The sequence below is a fragment of the Trematomus bernacchii genome, unplaced genomic scaffold (genome assembly GCF_902827165.1).
Source record: "Trematomus bernacchii unplaced genomic scaffold, fTreBer1.1, whole genome shotgun sequence".
Lineage (NCBI taxonomy): Eukaryota > Metazoa > Chordata > Actinopteri > Perciformes > Nototheniidae > Trematomus > Trematomus bernacchii.
Window position 1 is genome coordinate 6,817,307 of NW_022987698.1, and position 22,411 is coordinate 6,839,717.

The 22,411-nt window shown below is 39.4% G+C and overlaps 3 protein-coding genes across 5 annotated transcripts; 1 reads left to right on the top strand and 2 right to left on the bottom strand.

Annotated features, from left to right (window-relative positions):
• Window positions 1-1,181: 1,181 nt before the first annotated feature.
• cnpy2 (canopy FGF signaling regulator 2) lies at window positions 1,182-3,945 on the top strand. Of its 2 annotated transcripts, none has more exons than XM_034139550.1 (6): window positions 1,182-1,373; window positions 1,568-1,674; window positions 1,758-1,873; window positions 2,063-2,260; window positions 2,437-2,533; window positions 2,748-3,945. In XM_034139550.1, the coding sequence occupies exons 2-6, from the start codon at window positions 1,575-1,577 to the stop codon at window positions 2,789-2,791; spliced, it is 555 nt and encodes a 184-aa protein (XP_033995441.1). In that variant the 5' UTR covers window positions 1,182-1,373; window positions 1,568-1,574; the 3' UTR covers window positions 2,792-3,945. The 2 variants fall into 2 exon arrangements, with proteins under 2 accessions (XP_033995441.1, XP_033995442.1); XM_034139551.1 differs by having other exon boundaries at window positions 1,211-1,373; window positions 1,561-1,674.
• Window positions 3,946-11,202: 7,257 nt separating this feature from the next.
• On the bottom strand, window positions 11,203-13,133 carry LOC117489796 (EEF1A lysine methyltransferase 3-like). Its single transcript, XM_034139331.1, is given in 7 exon segments — window positions 11,203-11,783; window positions 11,785-11,892; window positions 11,894-11,957; window positions 12,761-12,780; window positions 12,782-12,854; window positions 12,857-12,870; window positions 12,970-13,133. Coding segments are annotated over 7 exon segments (627 nt in total). The 5' UTR covers window positions 13,131-13,133; the 3' UTR covers window positions 11,203-11,596.
• A 607-nt stretch (window positions 13,134-13,740) lies between these two features.
• On the bottom strand, window positions 13,741-22,006 carry stx16 (syntaxin 16). 2 transcript variants are annotated; one of them, XM_034139266.1, is made up of 9 exons: window positions 21,578-22,006; window positions 17,991-18,002; window positions 17,772-17,879; window positions 17,442-17,582; window positions 16,981-17,143; window positions 16,463-16,551; window positions 15,987-16,130; window positions 15,645-15,725; window positions 13,741-15,313 (listed from the first exon to the last, which is right to left on the bottom strand). In XM_034139266.1, exons 1-9 carry the CDS (start codon window positions 21,656-21,658, stop codon window positions 15,212-15,214), a joined length of 921 nt encoding a protein of 306 aa, XP_033995157.1. In that variant the 5' UTR covers window positions 21,659-22,006; the 3' UTR covers window positions 13,741-15,211. The 2 variants fall into 2 exon arrangements, with proteins under 2 accessions (XP_033995157.1, XP_033995156.1); XM_034139265.1 differs by having other exon boundaries at window positions 21,533-22,006.
• Between the last annotated feature and the right edge of the window lie 405 nt (window positions 22,007-22,411).

Sequence of the window (22,411 nt, forward strand, 5' to 3'; positions counted from 1 at the left end):
AAATGTTGTTTATCAATCTGTGATATTTCTTATTTTAGTGAAAAACATCCCTTGGGTATGCTGGGTTTGAGTAATAGAAATCCTATAGTAAAACATGTATTTTGTTTGCAGAAATTAGTTTAGATAAGTTAGATATTGTGGGGGAAACTTCTGTGTAGCAATGCAGTGGGAGTCACCGACTCAGGAAGGAGACACGGTGAGAGTTGGAGCTTTTGATGTCAAACACTGATGGGTTTATTCAGAGTATCGGCCGGAGGATTCACATCACAAATCACGAGTCAGAGGGTCTGACTTCACGGGAGAGTTGCCATGTCAATTCTGAAGAGCCTCTCTCTATGCTAGACATTTTAACTGGTTCACAGAGAGTAATCAACATCTCTGAAGGAGTAGACTAAACAGCTGGGAACACTGAATCACTTGCGTCCGACACTTATGGCCTCAAAGATTTCACACCTTAGAGTCCACAAACACCGATAAAGAAGTGCCTCAGCGTTCTCACAACAATTACCATTCGTGCCAGACAAGTTGACCGGTCACAAACTGGTAACAACAACACATATGACACCAATGCCTTTCCTTAAAGGAGATAACAGACGTCAGAGTAGATCATAAACGTCACAGAGCAAAAGGTTAGATATCTAGAAGAATTATTCCTTAACAGATATAAGTTTTAGACTACTCATTGCCCGAAATGTGAACATTTACTTAGTTGTAACACCCAGTTTAATAAATGTAGAGAATATAGGAAAGTAAAATATTTGGTTGGAAATATATTCACTGTCTATGAAGAACCCATGCCTATTTAAATGTTCTCTGAAGTGTAAAACAATAACTAAATACAAATGTTACAAATAAATAAATGTCAATTTAATAAAACATTTAAATAATGTAACAACTAATGGTTGAAACGTAAACAGTTATAACATTACTTTGAATTAAAAGCCAAATTAAAAAGCTGTTTAGAAATATTGTCCCTCTTGGTTTAGTGGGCCCTTGATAAGTGTCTATAGGTAGATGGCTTAGATGTCATCAAAGTGTATATTGAAAAGAAAATTGTGTGTGTTTAGCCCCCACAACACCACAATGATTCTGCACAAGTGTTTGTCTTCAGTTCATTTCAGTCGAAAACTTATAGTTGAGCCGCCATAAAACCAACATCCCTCAGTAGTGACGGAGGTCTCTTCTGTGCTGAAAGGTTACTTTGGTTCCAACACTAGTAGCCGTTGGCATCTTCCCGGCCACGCGAAGGCGCTGTCTCGTGCGCGGCTCCCTCCTGTCCAGCGGCTCCGGTGCCTACGTCACCACATTCCACCGAATGCGATGTAACAGCGTGTAAAGCGTGAAGGTGTCTCACAAAACACTACAAGAAACATGTAAGTTCAATGAAAACGTGACAACATTTGTGTTTTTGTGTCATGTTCTTTTTCTGGTTAATGGCAGTCCGACTAACAACATTATAGTAGCTAGCGGTGGCTGCTGAGGCTTAGCTAACTTCTTACAGTCACTTCATTGTTTCTTGTGCCGGATAATATCACAGCCTGTTTGTTGTGGTGTAAACTGTGTTTAGATGCAAGATGAGGGAAGCGGCCATCCTGTTCACACCGTGTGTGTTTCTGTGTCTCTTCCTGAGCTTCAGCCAGGCAGCAAGACAGGGACAGGACATGAAATGTGGAGGTATGTGTCTGTATCTTAAGCTCGCTCTTTGTTAAGAACAGAAACGTCCTAATGCCTGTCTCCTCTCCCCCTGCTCCTTACAGCGTGCAGGGCTCTGGTAGATGAGATGGAGTGGGCCATCTCGCAGGTAGATCCAAAGAAAATGATCCAAACGGGATCCTTCAGGATTAACCCAGACGGCAGCCAGTCCATCAGAGAGGTGAGGATGCAGCACAGCCACGTAGTGACGTGTCCAAAACCCCCTCTAACCCACTATGTAGGATGCACCACTTTAAAAAGTCTCATAAATATACCAGACCTGTCTCCAATCTTCTATATTAAAGCATGTTTTATTTTTAAAGCAGGGTTGCAATAATTGAAAGTTTTGAATGATGATTGATGCAACCAGGTTCCCCTGGCCCGCTCTGAGGGAAACCTACTTGAGCTGATGGAGACTGTGTGTGAGAGGATGGAGGACTACGGTGAGCACAGTGATTCTTCCACAAACAGGAAGTCCTACCTTAGGATAAAGTCTCGGACTGGTGGAGCGATGGACCTTTCAGAGGCTAAGCTGGATTCAAGAGTTACAGGCAGTTTAAAATTTGCAGTAAGTAAAACATTTCATCGAATATTCAAAGCAGGCACCTGTGTTCATGCCCTTGCATAACATTCCTTTTTTGGTATTGATAATAAACATTTTGGATGCAACCCACAGCCTAAAATCGTGTGACTTTTACTATGAATTGTGCAGCTTGTAACTGTTTTTAAAATGTTTTTCTCCAGTGTGAAACAATTGTTGAGCAGCATGAAGATGAAGTCATTGAATTCTTCGGTCACGAGACAGATAATATCAAAGACAAACTCTGCAGCACGAGGACAGGTATGAATCACTTCGATTGATATATATATATATATATATTTTTTTTAATGCTGAGTTTTACATCTGATCCCTCTGGACCCCAAGCAATGCTTTAAAGTAAACATGTTTTTTAACCTGATGCAGTGTATGACGGTTTACAGGTCTATTGAACATTTTGTTCTACTGTAGTGATTGTATTTTATTTAATTATGTTCATGTCCTGTTTGCTTTGCAGACCTCTGTGATCACGCTCTGGAAATACCCCATGACGAACTTTGATATCATCTCACCATCTGAAACAGAGACGTCGGTAGCCGTAATGTTTTCAGTTGTCTCTCATCACCGGTTTACATTATGGGTAGTGGTAGAACATGTATACAGTTACTATGAAATATACCTAAAGATCCACTTGAAAATAAAAAATGTATTCCTATGATTTCTGACAATTTAAGGACCATTTTGTCATTTTTTCAATGTATCTCTTTGGACTATCCTGTCACTTATTTATATACTGTAAGTTATTTTACAATTTTGTTATAGTCTGTGTTTCATATAAAAATTGCCTCCACATACTTTTCACCAGATAAAACTGAAACTGTGAAACTGCACAAATGAAGTTATACTTCTGAGTGCATAGCTACATGATTTCTTACAGGATTAACTGTACATTCAGCAATATCATTTAATTACACCGAGGTGGAAATTTGGTCAAGTGGTCCTTAAATCTTTATTCATTTGCATTGATAAATCCAGGAAGAAGTGCATTGATGCCTACTCAACAATGAAAGTGTCATTTTACAGTTCTAGTTTATTCTTTATTGAATGTCAAGATCACAGGAATAACTTTCTGATGTACAATTTGAGAATAATTCGTTTTACTATTGTCCAAAGGACAAAATGTGCCTTTACAGCCGAACAAATTGATGTCAACACTCTTGAAATATGAATCCCATGTAGGCCCCTTGCTCTTGAGTCCTCTAATGTTTACTGTGATTTTTTCAGAAAATGGTTTACTTTCCCAACATGCTGCCCTTCTGATCCAGAGCAGAACATATCTTTATACCAACACAAAAAGTATAAAATTAGTTTAGAATAGTTTATAGATTTAGGAGTATGCAATCGCCTTTAATCACAATATTTAAAGCGTTTTTTAAATTTTTATTTCAAGCACCAAGAGTAAAGTTCTGTTTCCTCTTGTCTAGTAAAACTCCAGTGTAACACCACCAGAGTGTGCTTTCGTCCACAATCTGATAGTTGAGTCCAAATGATAAAGATCTCAGTTGGAGAGTCTTCATGCTGTACTGTAGATGTAGATTAAAAGTATATTTGGTATCATGTATTTTCAATGTTTGAAAAAATCCGAACATGCTGTCTTGTGAACATTCTTCTGATTTACTGATTACTTTTTTATATATAAACTTTGTAAGACCTTTGCATCTGTTTTGTCTTTAATGAACGTAAATATATTATGTGTGTCCATTTATCACAGGATTACAGTTCATTCTTGACCTTGCTTGGACACCAGCAAATCACTCACCACAACACAAGATTGACCTTTTAAAGGATTTGTGTTAATGCACTCTATTATTTTATTTACTTATAATACAGAACAATGGCTAGATTTCTGCCAGAAATATCACCACACCATTAAATCACTTCAAATAATTAAATATTATTTTACTTCCACTAATTTCACACCCATTGATTTACCTTAAACATTGTGGAGCAGGGATTTTAGAAGTCTGAAACTGGCTTTTTCTCCACTTAGTCAAAGTTCGGAAAAAGGCCCGCCCCAGCACCCTTATGATAATCTTATCATGATTCCATAAACACTCAACAATTAAACCACTATATTAAAATGTTGTTGTTTGACATAACTTCAGATCAAACACAGAATAAGGTCTAGATTTCGAAATCAGATAACAGTGAAATCCTCCAAAACTACTGTATCTCTGAACCATCTCTTCACCGAACCACACGCAATTAAGCTTTACTATTTGATCTGATTTGGTGTCACGAATGTCAAATTCCTACAATGCTATAGTAAAACAACAGTAATTACATCAATACTTATCACTCAAAAATAAAGCTCAAACAGATTTCACCGAAAATCTGCTTAATTGCTTCAGACACAATAACATTTAGATATAATTGTTAGTTAAATATCATGGACCAAAAGTTCGTTGTTGTTCACGTTTTCTTTTACAGACTCAATTTCAATGATCGCTTGCTCTGAAACCTCTGATGTCATGAAAACCACATTGTCATTTTCTTCTGGCTCTGTTTCTGCCATTTCCACAGCCCTGCTGGCTATATTCTCCACCTCCATTGGGTACGTTTCCTTAGCTGCACCTTTTACTTCATCACAGCTATATTGCTCCACCTCAGCCATCTGAAAACTATCGTGATCACCTGTCTTGCTTTCTGTCCCATCATCATGAGGCATTTCCTCAAACTCGTCTTCTTCTGCTTCAATAACGGTGTCCCCAGAGCCGTGGCTGCTGAAGCTGCTGCAGGACAGAGTGTCTTCTTCAACATATGCACTTGGCTGTTCAGGACACAGATCCTCCTGGATTTGTTCCACCTCTACATCCTCACCACTTCCTGCTGTTAAAGCGTTGTGTTGCCATGATCCATCAATGACTATCCTCTTTGATGATTTTATGCCCACTACCACGTCTGGTAAACCCAAGTCCTCCCCTCCATTCTCTGGATCCCACAACTCACTTACTTCCTCCTCCTCATTCTCAGAGTCGGGCGCTGTATGTTTCCTAATACGATTCACCGCATCCCACAGAGACATTGGATACTCAGGCTCTTCTTTGAGTGTTAAGTCAGGGTCATAACTTCCACTGTCCTCTTGTGGATGAAGACTTGAAGAGCTGGAAGGCAGGACTAAGGGTGAATCAGTGCAAGATGAAGATGAGAACTCAAGTGGTTCTTCACAAGAGTCCAGATGAAGAGGAGGAGGGACTGTTTCTTGAATGCCAGCAGCGGGAGCAGCATCAGGATTGAGAGCTGAGGGACAGACTGAGCTCATTTCCAAAAGAGAATCAAACTCTGAGTCTGTCTTGTTTGATGTGTTTGGTGTAGAAGAAAGCTCTGATGGTGATAGCACATCCGAAGCTGATTGAGACACCTCACAGTCTGAGTCTGAAGGTGAGGGAGGAGAAGAGTTAAAGGGTTCAGAGTGTGGTTGAATGTCCTGCAAGATTTTGATCTCTATTTGAGATTGAGAGTCATTCTCTGTGGATTGGGTCTGTTCCTGAAGATCTGTAGGGTCCTCATCTGCGTCTTTGTGTGATTGCTCCTCAGTCATTAAACTCTCTTGTATATAAGAATCCTTTTCTTGGCCATTATCAAATTGCTGCTGTAAAGCCTCTGTATGAGTTTCACTGTCAGTTACATGTTCTCGAGATACTGACTGATCCAAACAATCTGTAGGATCCTCGTTGACTTCTTCTGGTAGCTGCTCTTCAGTCATACGCGTCTCTTTAACACAAGCAACATCCTCTACTTGGAAACATTCAAGTTGTTGCTGCAAAATGTCGACCTCTTTGGCATTTTCTTGGGTTGGTTCAACTGTTTGTTCCATGATGGGGTCTGTAGGACTCTTATCTGCTTCTTGTGTTTGTTGTTCATCCGTGACATCGCTCTCTTTCACAGAAGCAGCATCATCTGTTTGGCCACTTTCAACTTGTGGTTGTGACACTATCTCTTCTGTTATTTCTTTTTCCACGTCCTCAAAGGTGTCACTGATCTCATGTATTAGCTGTGACGTTTCACCCTCTTCATCCTGTACCTCAATATCGGACACTGATTCTGCAGTTTGATTTATAAAATCAAGAGGAGAAGGGGTTGGGGGAAAGTCAGTAGATGCAGGGGATAGAGATGATGGGTTTTGAGTAAGAGAAGAGTTTTCAGAGCAAGGAGCATGACTTTCTGCAGAGTTGAGGGCAATCAACTCAGGATCAGGACCCTCCTCTATTTCTGAATTTGAGATATGCAAAGGATGTGTAGGATCAGAAGATGAGAGCATGAGAGGTAGATCAGGGCTTGGTGCTTCAAAGTCTGGAAAGGGTGAACACAAAGAAGAATTGAATGGCCAGAGACACTGAGAGGGATAATGGGGAGAGGTATCCTTTTCTTCCTGCTCAGTTGTAACAGGTTTAAAGGGATTCTCTGTCATTTCAATTGCAGATAAAGCTTTGATGTCACTTTTGAGTTGTGAGTCAATGTTGTTCTCTTGAGACGTATTAGACACCTGATCCTGAGGTCCTGCACAACCCCTACCGTCTTCGATTTCCGCCTGATCATTCGCCACATCATTCTCTTGCGAACAAACATCAACCTCAGTTTTGGCAGCCTCAAACTGATTCGGTTCCTCTTCTCTTTGGTCATCTGAGATTTGTTCATCAATGTCTGTATGTTTAATAGTAGAAGGTTTAACCTCCTGGTTCTCCACACAAAAGCCCAGCAATGATGATGCATCTTCAGGTTGCTGCATAATAATGCAGTCGAGAAGAGGGATTCCTAAGATCCTTTCAGCGCGCTCCTCCAACGTTTCCTTTTCAAAAACGGATGAAAAGGACATGCCGAGGGAAGATATTATACTTTCTTCCTCGGGTGCCTTTTTCTCCATAGGATCTGAGACGAATTCGTTCTTGAGCATGTCATTAATGTGGAAAGGCTTTGGTTCTGTGTTGAGGTCATCCTTATCCATCTGACTGTTTGATTCGAAACATTCAGGAGAGGTGGTCGATTGAAGCGGACTGTGTTGGGTGTGTAAATACAGAACATGCTCTTTCTTAGGAGAGGGAATCTGCTCCATTTGAACACAAATACAGGTTGCGTCGATAAGTAGTGGATTATTACTGTCCTCAGATTGTGGGTTTTTCTTGATGTCAAGTTTCCTTACTTCAACATCAATTGGATGGACTTTACCAGACTCCCCTTGGTTGAGCAGAACATCTGATTCTCTGTCCTCACTGTCTGCTTTATAACACGTAGATGACCTCTCAGTTTCAGTCCTGCTTGAGAAAATAGGCTCCCTCCACAAAGGATATTTTACTGGCACTGACTGAGCAACTTGTCTCCCAAATGCAGAATCAACACTATTTGTTTGCGCTTCTGCTGGAAAAAGATCTGTCTTAGCTATAGTATCCTCAAGCATCTCACTTTCTACACAGGTTGGTGCCTCCCTCTTGACATTTGTAGCATCAGAGGTATTTGACTGCTCTGTGGGTGTTGTCGCTCTGAAGTCTACCTCATCAGCAAGTTTGTGTTTTTGGTTATAGCCACTATTGTCCCATAGACCTTTTGAAACACTTCTCAATTCTGTGTTTTCGTTGTTTGTTTGCAAGGAACAAAGTGGCAAAGAAGGGGTTTCTGTGGTGCCTGCTATTCTCGACACCAGGCAAAATATGGTCAGTCCGCCTGTCTTTTTGTTTAATCTAAACTTTCTTCCTTCAATGACTTTTGAGTATGACTCCTCGTTAATCTTTGTATTCTCAACTGCTTGTAACACTTGTGGCTGCTGCAGATACGACATACCCTCGTGCTGCATGTGTGTTTCCTGGGCACTAAAATGACTTCTTGCCTGTAAAGCACCTGTCTCCTTTTGTTTGTGCTTTAGTCCTTCAAGCTCTGGAAAGCTTTTTAGCATCCCAGCTTGTTTTATAAACTGCTTTTTCTCCTGCAAATCTACACAGACATCCTGCTTTCTGAGTTTAGGCTGTGACAAGTAGGTTTGTCTCTTACCTTCCTGCTCCCAGCTCACATCACACTGGTTCAACACAGGTGAACCTTTATGTGGGCTGTCATAGGGAGGAGGGGCAATGTAGCCAGGAGGTTGGCTGAACATCCTCTGTTGGTAGCCAATCTTTTCTTTCGTGTCCAACATGTTGCTTGTGTCGCTTGCAGGAGTTTGTAATGTATAATAGTTTGGAGCTTGTTGTCTGCCGCCTCTGTCCCACAGTCCTGATTCTCTGATGTTTGCAGATTGTCTGACTTGTTGCAACGCTTCCAGGCGAGGATCTGTCACACTCCTGCTCTCCCTCCCAGGAGCCCTGTTGCTCTCCTGAGAGGCGCCCCTCATCTCTGCCTCTATACGTCTCCTCCTTGGAAGTGAATGGCTGTATCGTGCTGCCCAAGCTTCCAGCTCCCGATAGCTGCTGTCGCTCCTCTTTGCAGAAACTTCCGTGTTGTAGCGGACAGGACCACAGGGCTCCCACCTTCTCTGCCACTCCTCCCTGAGAAGTCCTCTCTCATATTCCCTCGCTGATTGAGCTGCTGTCCACTCTCTGTCTCTGGCTTCCTGCGGCTGATGGTCTCCCTGGTCCTGGTGCTGCTGAGCGTGACGCTCTAGAATAAAAGGGAAGTGAGAAGATGTGGCAGCGGCCAGATCTCGGTCGGTCCATTGAGTGTACTCGTGTGGAGCCCCTCCTGATCTTGATCCCGGTACAGTCCAGTAACTGGACTCCCTGCTTTGTTCCTGCTGATCACCGTAGTACAGTGGATAATGGGGTACCTGATGTCTGTCATGGTGGCTGCGGGTGAAATGATGGAAAATGTGTCAGTAAATTAGAGTAGCTCCAGCAATGTCCTTCTTCAATATCACATTCAATTTGTATGTGTTTTAGAAACTCATCACAAATGGCTCTTTTTACTATCACCTTACAGTACATCATAATATTGTCGAACGCTGATATCCCAAAACTTAAAATAGTGTGTTGCTTAAAATTATTCAGTTTATATCAGGAATGTGAAACAGCCATCTATAGATATTCAAGTAAAGTATCGTCAGTTGTTGTCTTAGTCAAGTAAAGTACAAATGAAATGTACATTTTAAACTTTATCATATCACAATTACAATGATTTAAAGAGTAGCAGAGCACTACACTCACCTATGTGAACAATTTCTCCCAGAAACAGTTGCAAATTTGGAGTATAGAGGCGACTTTCCCTGATTCTCTCGCCAGAACTCCATCTTTTGGTCTGATGCACAGATCTGAATCATGGTAGACAAAGGATTATTTATTTGAAGCCTTACCTGAAATTCAGATAATGGAAATGGAAAGATGGATACACGTACCTTTAATTCAAGTTTTCAGATAAATGTCCTTGATGCTCATGAGGGGATAAGAGGTCTAATGAAGTCCACAAACAGGACAACTTGTTTTAAAAGGACGCTGGTTTTAGGTCCCCCTCCCACTCCACACACACACGCACGCACGCACGCACGCACGCACGCACGCACGCACGCACGCACGCACGCACGCACGCACGCACGCACACACACACACACACACACACACGCGCGTGCACGTGCACACACTCACACTCACACTCCCATGTCACTGTAGCACATCCTCCTGGAATTTTATAATTAGGTTTTTAAATGTGCAACTTTAGCTGCATAATTTCTCTTTTTTTCTCCTTTCAAATCTTTCTACTAAATGCATGAAGCAAACTAATCGATTTAGTGCAAAAAGAGACAGTCAACAATATACTTTTTTATTTTATAATTGGCAGGGTTTCCTGTTTGCTCATACGTCACTCTGGTCAACATCAACATTCTTCAAATGCAGTTTTCTTAACTTTCCCCAAATAATCATGAATGAAAACAAAATCAGTGATCCGCACTTTTGCATGGCACTCGCGTGGGAGGCGTGATGGCGAGCAGACTGTGCATGGAGATAGTGATCTGTTGTTTTGTCGGCTGAATTGTAGCGGAGGGAGAGACAGGCTGTCTCCCTTTCTTTGAAACTCTGCAGCGTAACAAACAGGCTTTCCTTCTGTGAACAGAAATTCTGTACATCAGCAGAGAGCAGGAGAGAGGGGATGAAGTGCGTACAGACAGCAGGCTGCAGGGAGGGCAATCTGTTGATGTTGACAGAATAGTTGGGTGGGGATGAACTTTGTTTCAGGTTTTAAGTTTGAGAATGTTATTTTGATATATTAGACCCAGGTTTCGAATTAATGTCAAAACTGAGCTGACGTAAACCTGCAGTAGTAATCACAGTTTAAGTTTCATTAATAAGAAACGTTTTGTATCTTTCTGAACTACAATGCTTGATCATGATAATGAAGATGTTTGGTGAGGATGGGTGTTGATTTTCGATCTAAAGCCCCTGAAATGTATTTTATTATAACATTAAATATTCATTACTACTGTATATGAGCAACAACAACACAAATCAATGACTGTGTCGGATTGTGCGAGTGTGGTTTGATATTTGATAGTAAATGGCTCAGCAACATAGTTACAAATAATCCAAGCATGTCATTCAAAAGTGTTTTAACCCTGATGCATGCAGGATGTGATACTATAAGATACAAAAATACAGACATATTTTCTAAAAGTACATAAATCTTTTATAACTTTGGTAGAATATTTAGAGTTCATGTAGGACCCGGTCACTCAGTGAGCAGCTAATGGAGAACATTAGGTTTTCAGGGCCTTTCAAGGGACAGTTCACCCCAAAATCTGAAATAAAAATGTTTGCATTTATCTGTAGTGTTACTTTAAATCTAGATGGTTTGTTTGTGAGATTGTTGGCAATATATGCTGTTGAAATGTCTGCCTTCTCTCCATTATAATGGAACGAGATATATTTTGGCTTGTACTGCTAAAAGCGCCAACACAAAACATTTTAAAAACTCAAAAGCAATGTGTCTTTAATGACCGAGTAAATCAAGATAATTCACATACTTTTTTGTGAGTTACAATAAAATACATTGTGCATGATAATGACGACATAAAGTTATAATGAAAAAATATAAACTCATAAGAAAAACCTGACAGGTGATTATGAGCCTGAAGTGGATTCCGTCACGGTAAAAACAAGTTGCTACAGATTGTATATCCAGATCATTGTAACAAGTTGTAGTTGTGACAAGTTGCAGCTTAAAGTAACATTTGCTTTAAATGCGTTCTACCTATTTTGGGTTGAAGACTGACATTAGATAATCCAAGATGATAGATGTTCATTTTGTATAACACTTCTTTAAAAATACATTTTTGCTAAAGGCACAAATGTTGATTACAGTAACACAGCCAAGTCTTGCAGGTGGTCCCTGCTGTCACTGGTCTTTCTTCAGAGATGCCCTGTAGATGTTAATGTTTTGATTGTCATCATGCTGCACAAGCTCCACATTAAATATTCTTGGGAGATATTCTTCAAAGAAACCTGGAGTCTCATGCTCTTCTCGCATTTTGGACGAGAGATATGCCACGGCTCCGTTCTTGTACAGATGAGCTAGTGTCCTTTAGCAGGGGGAAGGTCTCTGGGAGGTACATAATATCTGCACAGAGCACAAGATCCCAGTCAGAAGAGAAGTCCATGTGGTCCTCACCCCAGGACAGAGGAAGGACATTTAGCAGAGACGTTGGCCTGAAGCTGTGGGAGAACCGTAGGAAGGTCTGTGAGGGTCAACACTGCACCTGGAAACAATCAGAACCATGTGAGTCCTATGTGTTGTCAATAGGCTTGTCACAATAACTACCTGTGTCAGACAATATTTTGTTTTTGTTGAAATAACTATGATTAACAATATTATTGTGATTTTAAAACTATCTTACTGTATGCCACTGATACAATGATAATATTAATCTGAAAGGAAATGATTGTGCCAGAGATTGCAAAAATTGTTTACAGTAATTAACAGTCATAAAAGCAAAGTGTATCGGTTATAACACTAGATAAAGAGAGTTTAGTTTAATGGGTAAGTAAACAAAAAGTACTTACATCAGTACAAAACAGACTAACAAAAGAGTAAGATGCATTTAGTAAACTAAAAAAGTTACGTATAATGCACATGATAGAGAGTAATGTTGGCAATGATATTGAAAAAGTAATAAAGAGTAACATTTGACAGAATATTGAAGAAGCAATATTGCACATGATATGGATTTATTATTATCATGGTGTAGATATATTATTATTGTTCTCATCGTCCAATGTTTATATGTTTTGATTTACAGCAAGATGCAGCAAATAAAAAAAATATATATATTCAGGTACAGTGCTGGTTAAGTGACAGCAGCACCTGCTGTAGTACCTGCAGCAGGTCAGCAGCGCCTCTGGTGGAAAACTGGGGCTAGGCTTGAGAGTGAGCTAAATAGAGAGACCTATCCAATGGACAAGCAAAAATAGCTGAAAACAAGCCACCGGGTAATTTTCAGGAGCGTGAAATGCACTCATATTTATTAAAAAAACAAATAAAATAGAAATGGTAACAACAAACCGAGGCGTGCTGCCAGGAAGCACCACCCCGGTCCCTGCTCCCAGCTCTAAGATGCGCTGCCCTCTCAACTCCACAGACTGCTCCTCCAAGTACCACACAGGTGTAACGCCATTATGCACACCAGAATACACCCCACATCGTTAGATAATGCTTAACCTGGTAAAGCTGGTATGTTTTTATAACGCCATTATAAGCTGTCTTTTCTTACAGATTCCCAGACCCGGGAAGCCACGCCGAGGCTGGCCCCGAACACCTGTCTGATGTTCAGCTGCTGGCCGGACAAAGTGTACACGGTGTCCTGAGAAAATGTCTCCGCAAACAGACTGTCTTCAACCGGGAACGGGTCGTCAACTTATCCTGTACAAGTCATGGTTGGTAGTACATACAGTCGCTCACTTGGTGTAAAGTCTGCTACTCAGTATTGTCAGGGTTGGGAATTTACAAGGCTTTTAATTTGACATTTGAGTAAAACATACTTAGCTTCCGGGTTACAGGACTGACAAGAAATGAATTCTGAAACACTTTGCACCACACAATGAACAGTCTTGAATAATTATGTAACCCTTAAAAAATATAAACATGAAACACTTTGCTGTTATATTTTAATATACTTACTTGTACTTATGTAGTATACTGTAATAGTATTAAATAATAGTAAAGTGTACCACTACTGCATCATATTATACAATTTGAATTATTCTGTTATACTGTTGCACTAAACTACTATTACTAATATAATACTATTTCACTGTAAGTTATGTTTTATATATTATCCTTCATTCTATATTTTATTGTACTGCATTTCATTTATGATGCTATAAAACCGAGATGAGCAGCAAATCCCCAAATTAAAAGCGATTTAAATGATTTATCAGTAATAATTTATTAGTAAATAGTTAATATAATTAAGTCAGTAGATCACCCAATTGTGTAAGTGGTATCTTTGCATCAAGGCTGCAGTTCAAAACACACAAAACACATTTATGTTCCAGGTTTATTTTAAAAATCGTTGCAGTCTCCTCACCTGTTTGTTTGGAAAACAAAACTTAAGTAGAGTACCACTAAGACATAACAATTTTTCACACATAACTTTACATCAATGACAAAGATGATTTGACAGGTGTATAAAGTGTAGATTTGAGCACAGATATGTTAAATAAAGCTCTTCATAAATCAGCGCATCCGTCTTACAGAACACAAGAACATGTAAAGAAATTCAAACACAGCCAACTGAAATGTAAAGTGTTCGACCTGAAAAGAAAATCACAAGTGTCTTCATTCGTCTGCTTGTGTTGGTCTACATCACAGTTTTCTCAATGGAGTGGACAATAACAACCGTTTCATTTAGACTACAGATATATACAGTCATTCTGCAACAGACAGAACACCTCTGAACCGCTTGATTCTTGAAGTTATTAAAAAATAAATAATTATTTTCATCATACTGACGTCAGTAGTATTACATCCATGACAAAACCACCCTTCTCCCCTCAGGCCTCAATATGTGCAAACTGCAAGGGTTTTAAAAAGGTAGCACTTTAAGCAAGGACCTTTAAAACATAAACTACTGGGAGGGCACTTGGAGAGCACAGGCCAAATATCGCAACGGTAATGAAAGGACAAATAATGTATCCGCTTTGTGATTTGGATATGATCCAAAATGTAATGTTCCTTAGCCCATGCTACACCTTTCCACCAAGTTTCATGAAATTCGGGCCAGTAGTCTTTTCGTTATCCTGCTTACTATCAAACAAACAAACTGCAAACATAACCTCCTTCACTCATTCAAAAGTGCAGCATATGTAATGATTTCAAAAGTACAATAATCTTAGTATTATTTTTAAATTGTGGAGTAAAGGGATACAAAAATAGATGGTCCTTAAACCAAAAAAAGAAGAAGACTATTCTAATTAAATCTGCTATTGTCCAAATACTAAATACTCTTTCAAGGAAAAATACTGAGCCAGGACATAAATCGGAATGAACATGGATTTGCAGTGAAATGAGACTAACTGCATATTTCTGTTTCACAAACATTCTTACTTGTCAAACGTTCCTCACAGAAACAAAATGACTTTAGATTAAACTGGACAGAAATGATAACACTCTGCTTTAGGATTTAAACATTGGTCTTAAAACACCAACGTTCTTTTTGATTTGTTAAGACACAGTCAAAATAGTCAGGCTCAACAAACTTCTGTCACAGAGCTTGGTGATTTGGGTGCGAGACACTTAATAGCCAGATTGATTGTGTCTTTCATTCAAATCAACCTATTATCTCCACACAGCCCAAAGTGCACCTGTTAAGGGGACGAGGAAATCTTCTTGACGTTTCCTGCTGGGTATGAAAGGCAGTCAGCTTTGTTTTGAGCAGAACTGAGAGCAAGTCCAAGTCCACACAGATGCACAACAAACACCCACACAGAAAACAAAAGCCAGAGGAATGCATAATTAAAACTTTGTTCCAAAAAGTATAACAATTAGAACCATGACTATGACGAAGAGGATCAAAATGACCAGCATCTTTCTGTTTTTCTTCTGATACTGTTCCGCCTGCAAAGGAAATGAAAACAAAAAATGTCAAACACTGTATTTTGCTGTCTTTTCATCGAATGAATGAATGAAAGGTAAATCATTGAGCTTCTTTCCATCATGCAGTGATTGGGGTCAAAACAGAGATGATTGTTCAAAAGGTTTGTAATTCATGGTAAATTAAATCATAACGCTGTCTTTAGTCGCTTAAAATCGTCTTTTTGTTTTCCCCTGAAGTTGGAAAAATTATTAGCATCTGTACAAGTGTGACAAAAGATTGAAAAAGAATGGTGACTATCACCTAGCTAAAAAAGTGAAAATGTGTATCAGGACATGAGCCCTTTGCATTTACCTTTTGTAACTGTTTCACTCCCTCTTCTGTTTTCACACAAGCCTGCTCCACATTGAAGTCAATTCTGTCGAGAACGGTGCCCTAGAGGGAAAATAAGAGTATTGTTAGCAGAGGAAAATCATTTTAGTTATTTTACACAAAGGTAATGTAGTATTTAGTGATAGGCAGTGACTTAAGTAGTTCAGTAATTGTCCTTCAAGCTCTGTTGTTACACATATGAAACATCAAAATGCTTTAATTGTGGAAGTCATTAGGGCAACTCACAGACAACCTCATGCCATAATTATTATAAAGCCTATTTATTATTTCTGTGTGTTACTGTGTCAGGACTTCTTAAAATACCTGTTCCACCACCATTCCAGCCAAGTCCCGGAATATCTCATTCAGATCTGAGATGGACTGCACTATCTGTCGGATCTCCCTCTCTCGTTCCTCCACCATAACTGTGTTCTGCTCCACCAGCATCAGCTGGTCGTCTGTGAACCCCTGATTGAAAGAATTAATAGAAGTAGGTGATTTTATGTAACACAATTAGACATGTAATCTCCCTCTTAAATAACACAAATTATTTTTTATTTAACTGAAAAGGAAAGAAAAACAAGCATTACATTTTTTTTCCACCCATATGGAAAGTGATAACATGACACAGTAGACCTGTATTAATAACTCAATGGGTATTAAGGCTTTTAATGGATGTTTTTTTTTCTTATCTTGTCGATTTCATGTTTATAATATAAAGTATCCCCTTTAATTGTTCTCTATGAAACTCTTAAATTGGGTTTACTTGAATGAGTTAATACATGTTATTGGATAGTCACCTTGTCATATACAGCTAAATCTTCATCCTCTTCCATTAGGGGTCCAGAGTCAAAAAAGTGCTTTGATCTCTCCTCACGATTCTTCATACCTGGAATATAAACCAATAATCAACCCAAACGAACAACTTGAAGATAAAAACATGAGCTATAATCTTGTTAATTGTTACACATATCTGAGAGGCAGGATGAGAATTCAGAAACACCAATCAGACAGCAGAAACTCTGCATATCTTCCGTCGCAAACTGAAAACGCATCTATTTCGATTGTACCTTGGCCATTAAGTTCTTGCTGAAAAAATAAAGTACTTTTAATACTTACTACTTCATTTAGGCCTTGTAACTAATTCATCAGCACTAACTATGGTATGATCTTGCTTGAAGTGAATATATCTGCACTTCCCTTGTTGTTCGGAGTTTGATTCTTTATGGTTTTTGCACTTATTGACTGTATGTCGCTTTGAATAAAAGCGTCAGCTAAATGATATGCAATGCAATCATAGCTTCCATGCAGTCCTTACGTTTTAAGTAGCCAGACTGCGTGTGCCTGAAGTTGGTGGAGAGCTCCTGCAGGCTCTGAGCCAGCGACGACACCACGTTTCTCAGCAGCCTCTCCTCCTGCTCGGTACAGTGGCCACAGCGAGTCTGCAGCCCCGTCACAGCTCGCTGGCACCGGTGAAACATCTGCAATTAACACAAAGATAGTGAGTGAACAGCTACTGGTTTCCTTTCAAACACCTAACATGAAATCAACACCACAGACTGTATTATGCTTATATGACTTTGGGCTCAAGCTAAAACTTGTTCCAGGTCTGGATAAGTATGAAAAAGGAGGATGGAAAATATTTTGTTTCCAAACTATATTCTGCCCATATTCTGTTTTCTAAAATATATATTTTCCAAATCCTAAAAACATTGGAAAGATAGCAATTGTATTATTATTTCTAAAAGCATTATCTCTGTTTCTGGTAAATGTCTGTACCTGTGTTATCTCCTGAGTAGTGATTTCTATGGCATGCTCTTCCTCACTACTGTCATCAAGTGTAGGTCGATTCATATGCTTGTCATGAAGTAAAGCCAGATCCTTCATCTTCTGCCGAACCCGAGTGATTTCATACTGGATCTGAAAGGGAATACACAGCGGTTGAAAGCCATGTGACATTACTCATACAGAGGACTTAACCCGTTTTAATATACAGGAACAGATGCATTTTTGAGTATTTGGTCTTACAAAGAGGGATACTGTATTTATATGTCAAACCTTTAACAGATACGTCTCTATATATTTCTGCTTTAATCTTAAGTGTTTCACCTCATCAATCCCCTCTGTCCATTTGGGAGGCAGCCTCTTTGTGACGCCGATGGCTGCTTCAGGATCCAGACTAATCCCTGACACCAGGGCCATTCGGTCGTCAGCCAACTTGAAAACACAAATTATAAATGATACCATTAAAAACGTTTTCTAAAATAAGTCAATATGATGATGCATTAACATGTTTTGGTGTAAATAATTAAAGGGAAACGACAGTACCTCATCGAGCTCCTAATATGATTGGCAGATAGCAGATGGTTCCATCCAATAGAAAACAAGGAAAAGGAGAGAAGGACAGAAGTAACAGAAAGTTAGCCCCAGAAAAATCAGCAGTTAATACCAGAAAAGTTATTTTGCATCCACTCCCCTACTGCATATAACTAATACATTTGAAGTATAACATTATAATTGCTGTACAGCAGAGGTACATAATGTCTGGCAGTTGAATTGAGAATCATTTGTCCTGAGTTTACATGTGTGTATGTGCAAAAGTGTAAATCTAGAGAGTGAATGCAAAGATAGGCTACATCACATTTATCTAGAAAATATGTGCAAATGATTCCACTTTAAACAAACCATTAGGTGTAAGAAACATAAAGAAAAAAAGATCAGGACTTAAATATGTAATAGAATATGAAACAGACAGGGCCTTATTTTGGATAAATATGTCTCTCTTGTGTCTTGTCTTGTTTGAACTGACAAGGCAAGGCAAGTTTATTTATATAGCACCTTTCAGTACGCGACAATTCAAAGTGCTTTACAAAATAAAATAAAAGACATTTAAGAATAAATACAGTAAAAACACATTATATAATGGCATTTTACAACAGGCATAAAAAAGGCAAATATAATAAATTAAACACAACAGTTATACAATACATGAATAAAAAGCAGTGTGAATATGAACAGTTCAAATAAAAGCAGCGGCAAAAATATATGTTTTCAGTCTCGATTTTAAAATAGTAAGAGTTTCTGCGGACGTGCATGATTCGGGCAGTTTGTTCCAGATTGTCGGGGCATAATAGCTAAACGCTGCTTTTCCATGTTTTGTTCTTACTCTCGGAACCAGAGCAGACCGTCCAAGAAGACCTGAGACACCTTGATGGTTCATAATTATGCAGGAGATCGTTGATATACTTTGGTCCTAAACCATTTAGTGATTTAAAAACTAGCAATATAAATTTAAAATCAATTCTTTGGCCGACTGGAAGCCAGTGTAAAGACTTCAGAACTGGACTGATGTGATCCACTCTTTTAGTGTTAGTGAGGACACGTGCAGCAGCATTCTGAATCAGCTGCAGCTTTCTGAGGGATTTTTTGTCAGCCCTGTGAATACACTATTGCAGTAGTCGAGTCTACTGAAGATCAAAGCATGGACAAGCTTTTCTAAGTCCTGTTGTGACATTAGTTTTTTAATCCTAGATATGTTCTTCAGGTGATAGTATGCAGATGTAATAACTGTTGAAATGTGACTGTTAAAATTCAGGTCTGAGTTCATCACTACACCTAGATTTCTAGCTTTATTAGAGTCTCTTGTGCCTTCTGGCAAAGTCAGTTATTTTAAAACAGCTTTAACAAGTTGAGTGTGTGTCTTCTAATGGCAAACACTGTTGTTTTAGTTGATTCAGTGCCTTTTAGTCACTGCAAATATATTTCAGTCTTTGTGAATAAATGTTATAACTGCACTACTGTAAAAAGAATGAATCACAATCTCAACACTGGCTAATGTAAATCTAATCTGTGCCGTTGGTTGGAAAGTGCAGATAGAACACAGTTTTATAGCACCTATGAATGAACTCTGATACAGGGACATTGGGACAAAACACAGACACTGGAAGACAAATACGATAGTAAGACACAAACGTTATATGTTACATGACACATAGTGTGGTTGGAACAGTGTAATGTGTGTTCTGTGAAGGGTCAATGGAGGTCTAATTAAAGAGTGAGTGAGTCTTTACACCAGAGGAGACCATCTGAATACAGATGCTTTATTCCTGGATCTTTATGGCCCTTTCACTATTTCTCACCACAGCTTTTAGAATTGTGTATTATTAAACTTTATGAGAAGTGAATATGTCGAAAACAGCAGTTGCACCATTGAGCATGACATATTTTTACCTAAATGGCCTCACCTCAGGTTAGGAGAAGTCGAACCTTTACTTCAGAAGCACATTTTTGCAAATGCAAACTAAACTGCATATTTGGATATCGCTGTGTTCAGTGCCTCTGGATGTACAACAGGGCTGGGTATTGGAACTTGATACTTTTAAGATGACTGCAGAATTACCCCAGTAACAAGTTGTATCAAAAACGTTGATATAACTAATTAGAATTTGATCCTTTTTGTACTCATGCCGAACAAAGGGCTCTTTGTAAGGTTTTGCTCGCAGCCAATCACTGCAAGAATTATTAGATTTATTGCAACAAGTGATTGGCCCGCTACCGCAGCAGATACAAGACTGTGGTGGTAAAGTCAAGCACAACCACAGTCATACTGAGTTTCCATCATGATATACTGTGTGTGAAAGGGCTACAAAAGTAGGTGTCAAATGAAGTACTTCGCAAATGAAGTACTTCGCAAATGAAGTACGCTATCACTTTATAGGTTCTGGTATAAGACTGGTATCGTGTTTTGTAAACTGATACCCAGGCCTAGAGTACAAGTTGGCAGAAATAAATCTACTTCAGCAAGCAGTTAACTGGTTAAAATCTTCACAATTGGGTGTGAATGGTTGCACACACCCTGCACCTGCTCACTGTGCTGTGTGTCCTGCACCTGGCCTCTACTGGAGAGGTGAGGTGAACTTCAGCGCAAACACAGGAGAGCTGTGAACTGCTCATGCTCAAGCTTAAAATATGTGATACATTTGCTGAGACCCAACATCACATTCCCATCAGTGTGGTATGTCAAATAAAATTCCCCTTTAACGAAAAGAGACAACAAACTGAGGGAGAGAGGATGTAATGGGACATCAGCTTGTCAGCATAATATGCATCTGTCCTACACAGTCACATTCTCATGTTTGGTATTGGATTGTTTAATAAGGAAATAATGGTCTTCATCAGTATAACATAGGACCTGCATATGTGAAACCTATGTATGTCATGTGGTATCTTCTCTAAGATATTTGAATTAAATTGAAATTAAAACTGAGTGAGACACGGATACACATAAAGACAGAGATACACAGCAACAATGGTGTCTGGCCAGATGTGATCTACAATAAATACAGTTCATTTGAACATTTTCATGGTTAAATTCATTTTTTTAATAATAGCTTCAATAGATTTTAATAAACCACCTCCATAAATATTAGTTTAAATATTTAAGTATTTGATATTTCAGGATATTTTAACAGCATTTTGACTTTATACAGTGGCCACAACAAACGTATTGCTAGAGGAGCATAATGTGGACATCAAAAACATGCATTATCTTTTACAAAAACACACCCAACATATGCTGCCAACGTATTTTATCTTTGAAATGAGCAATTGCTGAATAATATATAGATTTTCTCCAATGTTTACTTAAAGCATTTAGCTATTACGAGCTGAAAAATATATCCTTGCACTCCATCCTCCTCCATCACTGAGTCACATGAAACAATTAGCCATATGTGTGAAATACAACTATACCACTAACTACTACTATACTTATAGTACTATATATACTGTATCTAGCTAAGACAGCTCAGTGACTGGCTAAATGCACACAACACACAAAGTTAAATGTCAAAACGATGCAGACAACTCACCGCAGCATTGCTACGTGTACTCAGACGGGGGTCGTATGTACTCACTTGCTCAGCCAATATCTGCCGGTTTTGGATCGCATTGTTCCGCATTAACAAGAAGGCATCGGTCAGACGCCTAGTGGCCATGACTGCCTTATGTGATATCTAAATTTACACTGAATAAAATGCGGATCAGGCGATGATTATTCAAATTATGTCCACTGCCGCTGACCCGCAGCTAACACAGCGCTAGCTTTAGCTTTAGCTTTGCTGCGATGGAAGATGAGGAAAACTCGCGATACAGCGCCAATAGTGGGCAGCAAATGACCTCAGTACTATTTATCTGTCAGGCATATCTGAAACTTAACGATTAGTTAAAAAGGAGAAACATGACCGAGGGTTTCCACTCAATTTGTTGGATTTAACGTTAGATTAGAAACGTTATTTCGCTTTTAGGCAGCTACGGAAGTAGGAAAACGTAAACACCTCCGTAAAGTGCTTCTTCTTCTTCTACTCATTAAATGCGGCTGTCACCTGTCAACTTGAGCCCGTTACCGCCACCTACTGCCTGTGGGGAAAATGACTAGTCTAGTTTTCACCTAAATGTATTTGCTCTGGTGTATTGATGGATGCGGGAAGGGGGGGCGCCACAGTTTCGCCGATGCGAGGCCCCCAGCGCGTCACAGTTTCGCCGCTGCGAGACGCTACTAGCTGGTCAGGCTGGTCAACCAGCTAAATTGACCAGCCTGACCAGCCAGTAGATATTAGGCTGGATGGTTGGCTGGTTTAGAGGGGTTTTGGACACTTTAGCTGGCCAGGATGGCTGGTTTAGCTGGTGCACCAGCTAAACCGGCCACCAGCTAAACCAGTTGTCCTGGCCAGCTAAAAAAAACAGCATAC

Excerpts from the sequence above, each read along its gene's own strand:
- cnpy2 (XM_034139550.1), top strand. The coding sequence starts at position 1,575 with ATGAGGGAAGCGGCCATCCTGTTCACACCGTGTGTGTTTCTGTGTCTC. Across the intron at positions 2,261-2,436 it reads CAGGCAGTTTAAAATTTGCA|TGTGAAACAATTGTTGAGCA; the intron begins GTAAGTAAAACA and ends GTTTTTCTCCAG. Across the intron at positions 2,534-2,747 it reads ACTCTGCAGCACGAGGACAG|ACCTCTGTGATCACGCTCTG; the intron begins GTATGAATCACT and ends TTTGCTTTGCAG.
- stx16 (XM_034139265.1), bottom strand. The coding sequence starts at position 21,658 with ATGGCCACTAGGCGTCTGACCGATGCCTTCTTGTTAATGCGGAACAAT. Across the intron at positions 16,552-16,980 it reads GCAGTCTGGCTACTTAAAAC|GTATGAAGAATCGTGAGGAG; the intron begins GTAAGGACTGCA and ends TTTATATTCCAG. Across the intron at positions 15,726-15,986 it reads CTGGAATGGTGGTGGAACAG|GGCACCGTTCTCGACAGAAT; the intron begins GTATTTTAAGAA and ends TTTTCCCTCTAG.